Source organism: Amphimedon queenslandica, unplaced genomic scaffold, assembly GCF_000090795.2.
Source record: "Amphimedon queenslandica unplaced genomic scaffold, v1.1 AMPQUscaffold_13497, whole genome shotgun sequence".
Lineage (NCBI taxonomy): Eukaryota > Metazoa > Porifera > Demospongiae > Haplosclerida > Niphatidae > Amphimedon > Amphimedon queenslandica.
In genome coordinates this window covers 105,203-112,757 of record NW_003546267.1, presented here as the reverse complement: position 1 = coordinate 112,757, position 7,555 = coordinate 105,203, and the positions used below count along the sequence as shown (strand labels likewise).

General features: G+C 32.6%; 1 protein-coding gene and 1 long non-coding RNA gene across 2 annotated transcripts; both read left to right on the top strand.

Moving 5' to 3' along the window:
• Nucleotides 1-25: 25 nt before the first annotated feature.
• Nucleotides 26-321, top strand: LOC109580320 (uncharacterized). The gene is made up of 3 exons (XR_002184180.1): nucleotides 26-105; nucleotides 165-257; nucleotides 307-321. It is a non-coding gene; the product is annotated as an uncharacterized LOC109580320 (long non-coding RNA).
• A 1,203-nt stretch (nucleotides 322-1,524) lies between these two features.
• Nucleotides 1,525-1,953, top strand: LOC109580315 (translation initiation factor IF-2-like). Its single transcript, XM_019993353.1, has one exon. It carries the CDS (start codon nucleotides 1,525-1,527, stop codon nucleotides 1,951-1,953), a length of 429 nt encoding a protein of 142 aa, XP_019848912.1.
• The last annotated feature ends 5,602 nt before the right edge of the window (nucleotides 1,954-7,555 follow it).

The following is a 7,555-nucleotide window of genomic DNA, read 5'->3' as shown; positions in this document are numbered from 1 at the left end:
AAGGTATTTTCAACTGCAAATGATTTAATGATTCTGCACTAAGGTGAAGTGCAATTCTTTCATAGCCTGGTAAATGTCTGAGGCTATTGTCTGATTTCGTTTGTGGTAACTTAATTAATTTCTAATAAATAAACATCGTTGTAACATAATGTTTTTTTGTGTAGCTCTTTGATTAGTGGTACTTTCACACTGGATGAGGCGCCAGTTTCCAGCTGCACAGGTTTCATATTGTTATAGTCTTAGCAATTGAATACATAGTAAGAAAGAATATTGTGAGATTCCATGGTTTTTATTATTGTATTATAGATCATGATCCAAAGCTATAATTCTTTTTGATGATTAATATTGATTATCGGATTATCTATTGCCACGGTGTGTATTTTCTTTAATTTTCTTCATTTACTTTAATATCCTTGGATTTATAGTTAGTATTAAAAATTTAATGTTGGACTTCTAAATTTCATATTTACTTTTATAGATAATGAATGACGACGGCACTGTGCATGTTTGTGTATGTATTCAGTATGTCCATTATAATGACTATTCGGTAAGATTTAATTTTTTTAAATCATGCATTATGTAATGTGAATTTTTCATCGAGAAATATTGAAAAAAACTAAAGGGAATAAGTATTTGTCTTGTCAAATACTTGATATTGCTAATGTATTTTCATCTTGGCTTTGCGCTGATGTATTTTTAATTGACAGTTTCATTTTTTTAATAACATTTATTATTATAATGACAAGTTTTTTAAGTACATGTTGTTAATAAAAGTTATAGTTCTTGACTGAGGCCCCTCGGGACCTTGGCCTACGGCCTCTATCTTCACCCCTGCCAGCTCTCCTTGGTAAATTGGCATACTATTACAGAATATAAATACTAGACGAATGTAAAACATTAAAGGGGCGAGCCTAAGCATGCTATAGATTATGTGCTGTATGATATACATGTCTGAGCTAGCAAAGCAATTGCATGCACATGTCTAAATTCAGTATCTTGTAGTCATCTTGCTTAAGTTAAAGTTATCTTGCTTATAGTTAGAAGCAGTCACTGAAAAAAATTATGTTTGAAGATTGCATATCTGCTTTGTTAACCTAGGCTTGCTCCTAGAGAACAAACATCACCTAGAATAGATCTCATGATGCATGCAGCTAGCAGTATAGTACATGCAGCTTTTTCATTTGCATTCACCTTAGCAGAATCCTTTATACCAGCAGACTGTATATCTGCTCTCCCAACTTTTATTCTTGCTAGAGAAGTTTCACACAGCAGTTTAGCCTTATCTAGCTGACCGTTTCCAGCAAATAAAGCTCAGACTTGCTTATAGCCGCCATTTTATCATTGTGACCACACCTGCTTTTAATGAAGATTATTTAACTTTAATAATAGTTAGATGGTCTGCCCGTATAAACAAACAAACGTTTTGTCGCCTTAGTAGGGCAAGCTCAGGCTCGCCCCAATAATATTTAGTACATCATAGTTAAAGACACTATTTGTCTGTTCAAAGCCCTCAGCTGGGCAATTATGTGCTGCCTTTGTTGTTGCAGCAAAGGCAGTCCTGGAGCGGGAGGGGCTCCTCCAGGAGGAAGCACGGGTGCCACTTTAGGAGGGAGCACCGGTGGGCCTCCGTCTACTGGAGGTGGCGGGCGTCCAGCTCTTGGGAGTGCTGGAGGTGGTGGTGGAGGCCCTCCATCTCCAGCCACTGGAGGTGGCGGACCTCCAGCTGCTGGTAGAGCTGGTGGTGGTAGCAGGCCTCCAGGAAATGGTGGTGAAGGCCCTCCATCTCCATCTACTGGAGGTTGCGGACCTCCATCTACTAGTGGTAAAGTTGGCCTCCTGGAGGTGGTGGTGGTGGAGGCCCTCCAGCTAATGATTGTCCGCCATGATACTCATCATAATTCATATACTACCAAACAATATGAAAATATAATGATAGGTTTTGTAATTTTGTAAATGAACTGACTTGCTGCTTTTTGAGAACAAGGATTGCAAAACTGCAGGAAAAGTTAAGCGGCAACTGTGAGTGTGAGTGGAGAAATGGCAAGTTGGTAAAAGAAGCTGAATGTAAACTTAAATAGTTTTAGAACAGGAAATAGATCTTAGTAATGTTATTAATAATAATGAGCTATTATAGGCTATGAATATAATCAATGATTCAAAAATTAAATTAATTGTGTGACGACAGATTTTATAATGTGGTAGGTCTTGTTATAGTTCTTATTTCAAAATTTTTTTCTTCCAGCAATGAACTGATAGCTAAGGCAAAAATTATAATTATTAATAAAAAGGATTATTAATTAATAATGATGAATAATTATAAGCAAGGCTATGAATATATTTAATGATTCAATAATTCAAAAAAATTAATTATGTCATAAATAATTTAAAATTTTTATCGACATTAATAACAACAATAATAAGTATTAATTATTACTAATTTTAGAAATTAATATTAATTGATAATAATTATTGAGAAAAAGGATTAATAATTAATAAAATTTAATAAAAAGTATAGAAACCAGTAAATTAAAAAAATTTCTATTAAATAAGAAAAAGTAGGGTTGTCAAAAAATAAAAGAAACAAAGAGGTTGAATTCAATCATAATAATAATAACAATAGTTCAATTAATAATAATAAACGTTAATTAATAAAAAATAATAATTCATAAAAATAGTACAAAGATTTCAAACCCTACTTTGCAGAAAATGATAATAGGCAGAAATAGAATTTGAATAATAATTATGCCTTTGTACCTATTGATTGCTCTACTACATTTCTATGATGTAAATTAATTATCTTGTTAAATATAAATTAAACTTTTCAGCTAGTATTGATTGAATAAATTAATGTCATGACAATTAAAACATCTAAAATATAGATAATTATTTGGATATTGCATTTTTTAATGTTTGTGATTCAGTACAAAATCTAAAAATTAAAGTATTAATGTATAAGAATTGTAGTTGGACTCGCCACAGTTGTGTAGGCTGGAACTAAGCAGTTTGGTTATCATTCTTTTATTAAATTTTTTCATTTTAAAGGAGAAATACTCATTCATAAAATTCTGCAAAGTAGGGTTTGAAATTTTTGTACTAATTTTATGAATTATTATTTTTTTATTAATTAACGTTTATTAGTATTAATTGAACTCTTGTTATTATGGTTGAACTCAACCCCGTTGTTTCTTTTATTTTTGACAATCCTACTTTTTCTTATTTAATAGAATTTTTTTTATTTACTTTATAAAGTAAAGACTCACTGGGTAACTGTTTCGACAGTTGGTTGTAAAGGAAATAAAGTTGATGTTTATATTAGTATGTGTCCATCATTAACACGTAAATGACAAGACCAAATTGCTGTTCTGTTACACACTAGCAACCAAGCAATTTTTTTGAGGCATACGGACAATTTCAGATGCAAGTTGGATTAGTTGATTGTGGTGTTTTTGCACTTACTTTTGCCAGTGTTTTGGCTAGTGGTGGTCATTAAAGCAGTCCCCATTTTGAACAGCAGTTAAAGAGAGGTCATCTAGAAAAGTGCATTACATCAGCTTGTTTTACACCTTTTCCTGTCAGGACGTTAGGACAAAAGAATAAGAAAGTTTGTCTGATGAAAGAAAATGTTACATATTGTGACAGTAGAATACCAGAAATTATTCAAAGGAAATGATCAATTGCACTTCCTGCCATGAATGATATCATCTGTTTACTTGTATTCCAAAGAAAGCTTTAAACATTGACAAATAAAGTCTTAATTCATGTAATTATTGCTAAACCATCATTCTCTTACTATAGACATGTGATTTTTGGTGGACTAAATTTTGCATGCTAATTTTTGTCCTGGACCAAAATATTCTAGTAACATTTTCGTCCATGACTAATTTTTACATTCTAAATATGGCAAATATAGGTCGACCAGTTTATGTCAGCTAGGACTGCATTTGTGTTGCTGATATTGAGTCCTGGCCCAATGTTTTGTTACAAAAAAATACCCTGGATCACATCAGTCTATGCAAAATTTTGGTCCTAGGCCAAAATTTTTGGGCACAATTTTTGTCATGACAGCCTCCTGAGTGAGCCTCCTTTGCTACCTAACATCCCTTCCTCCTTATTTATTAATAATTAGCTAAACTACTTATTCATAGTGTCTATCCATAAGGATAGTTTCCAGGAATATTTATACCTGACTCCAGACAACTGTCCAGAAATAATAGGATAATCGGGTGAGTCTTCCGGTGTAATCTGACCGCACCCTATTGTAAATACAATTTACATCTCATTAACATTCCACCAGACACGTATTGTGAAAAATTCTATAACAAAAACTTTTAAAAAGTAAGACACATTCTCGGAGCAACATTTTAAATTGAGAGTAAGCGACTGAAATGTTTTTATTCTATTTTTAAGTCTCTCAGTGATCTTCACGATATCTATTATTTCTGAAAAGTTAGAACTTAATTTTGCCACTCAAGATTTCAATTCTGAAACATCGGTTTTCAGCTTTAGCAAACGAGTACGCTGTGTCCCAGTCACGTTAGTTTCACTAAATAACAGAGTTATAACACATTGCATTTAATATATAGCTTAAAATTAAAGACAACAAACTTGAACACAATGTTTAAATATATGTGACCATAATTGACAAAAGGTACATGGCGGATTTTAAAATTCATCTTTCTAATGAAAAATATCAACCTGTGAGTACTCTGTTAGTCAACAATTGTTTCTATGAGCTACATCGTAACTTTTTGCATCCTCTGGAGTAATTTTATGATAAAAGGAGCTCAGGAAGTTGGATTATTTAGGCTATAAAGACCAATTATCCTATCCGCCATAAGGTACCTTTTGTCAATTATGGTCACATATTATCATTAGACAGTCTTGTAAAATCACACATTACTTTAATTTTATTCCTTAAATTGAGACACAGTACAATTTGAAGTCAAAATTTAGAGTAATTTGTCATTTCAAGCTATGACTATTAATTACCATGGGCAGTTGCAGAAATTTGGTTTGACCAAGGCATCAATGATTAGTGGGTGTGAAGTAGGTGTGGTTCTATACAATTTTGCAAGGAAAAATGGAAAATACTGATTTAGAACTTCATTGAGATGGTTTCTTAGCATAAAACAACAAAGAAGCCTGTTGAACTGCCACAGTGTACACTGGATGCCCACACCAGAATCATGAATATAATTATTGGTCAAAAAGTCAACCTGGGCATTGCCCCCTAATTCTCAAGCCTGCAACCGCCTATGTTAAAAACTTATAATTATAATTAGCAACACTGCTAAACTGTGTACTGGTAGTTTCACATTGTTATTCTTGGATTTGTATTAGCAAGAGCAAATGATTATGTACTCTTGGTATTGCAAAGGGAAACTTCAGTAATGAGCAGTTGCATAATTACTTATGCACTTAAGATGATTTTGTACTATCAGTTTCTGGCACAAACTCATTTTGGATTCTAGTGTAGCTTAATAATTAATTTTGATGCAGTTGAAATCTCCCACACTTCTAATGCAGCTGGACTAACCTTGAAATTGTTAAAGGTACTTGAATAGTTTAAATGTCATTTGATTCCTGTTCTAAAACTTCCAAATTTCTATTTAGGTACTCAAACATGTGTAGTGACGAGGACAAGTCCGTCACATGAAAGTGGTGGACGTCACAAACTGAATTTTTGCCGAATAACACTTCAATAGTATGTCCATAATAATTCAAACCTACCAAATATAAATTTAGCAATGCAGCATCAGACCATAGTTGCTATGACATCTAGACATAGCTGCCAATAATTGGTAACATGACGCTTCCACAGAACATAAAAATTTAATTTTGCATACATGAAGGACTTTCCTGTCACAACTACCACGAAGTAATGCATCTATGACACCTACAAATGAATACTTCTTTAACAGAAATAGTGAGCCCAAATTATGAACTCAAAACAATATACTGCAAAATAACAAATTTTAATAGCAATCAATTATTAGTGATGCAGTATATATTAAATAGGAGTTTCATGCTACAATTGACAAATTTGCAATGCAAAAAATATTGATGCAGGAAAATTTGCAAAAATATCTTCTTTTGTAAATTTAGTTTTGGTGGCCCCATAACAGTTGTCCGTCTCTCGATAAATGGACAAAGTTCATTTGGAAGTTTTCCTTTTATATTTTATCATAGTAGCTCCTCTTTTCATGTCGTCCCACCATAGTGATATTCTGCCAGGTCAGTCCTAGTCACGTCCATAAACTGTAACATGACTTTCGGTCGTTAAAATTTAATAATATGCATTAACATTACCATGGTAATGATTAGTGTTGGAAAAGTCCAGCAGATGTCAAGTCACTGGTCAAAGCACTATACATGTACATGTAAGTTTTACATATTGTAAAGCTGCAAATTTATTGGACGATGATGGCTTTCTAAAGTTTTATGAACCAAGCAGGTGTCATTTGTATAAAACTTATTTGTTAAGATGGCAAGCATGGCTCTAATACTGTATATTGATATAAAATAAACCCATTACTGCCCGGTATAAATCAACTTTGTAATATCCAAAAGAATTGCTTTGTAAAGACTCATTTCTTGACAAGTATTTTCTAAGACTTCATTTCTTTGTCTTGACTCTCGTCAGCTTGCCTGAGCCACTGAAGAAATTAATAAGCTCATTATAAAATTTATATAATTATAAAGGCAGTCATTTCATAACAAGATATTGCCTTTTGACTAGAGCAAGATATTGGGCACCATTTTTCTTGATGCTCCACCTACAAACAATAATTCATCACGCCTACAACTGCAATCATTTTCCTTGTCTTTCTAGTTTACAAGTTGCAAAGCATCCTTTGCTCTTGGTGATCTCAATTTTGATGACATATTAAGGCATGTATTTCGTATTCCTTTGTTTTCAACAAAATGAGCATCCATACATAATTGCTTAATTTTTAAGGAGAAACATATTAAAGAGGCCTTAAACTAACCACGAGAAAATAATTGTACAAGTACATGTGCAGGGTTGGGGAAAGTACTTTGAAAAGTACATAAGTAAAATCTAAGTACATTTACAAAATACTTAGGTGTAAGCACATGTAAATGATAGCTTTTGACACAAGTACTTAAGTATAAGTACAATAGCTTTTTTGTACTTAAGTGTAAGTGCTTTTTAAAGTCACTTTAATTATCTTACAATCAATGACTGTTACAAGTAATGATCATTAATCTTTAAAATATGAGATCCTGTTCAGTTTCAGTTACAAATATGTGATGAGACTGGCCAACTAGTCACCTATATACAAAATACTGATGCTGGAATTTGCACTTGCTTTCTGTGATACACTGATATAGCATTGAAAGTACATCTAATCACACTAGCTGTGGTAATAATATACATATAATACATTCTGTGCTTAGAAAGATTTAAAAGGGACTTAGTACATCAAGTACATAGACTAATACTTAAGTATAAGTAAAAGTACATAGGTAAAATTTAAAAAAGACTTAAGTATAAGTACAAGTACCAAGAAACAAGTACTTCCATGTACATTGT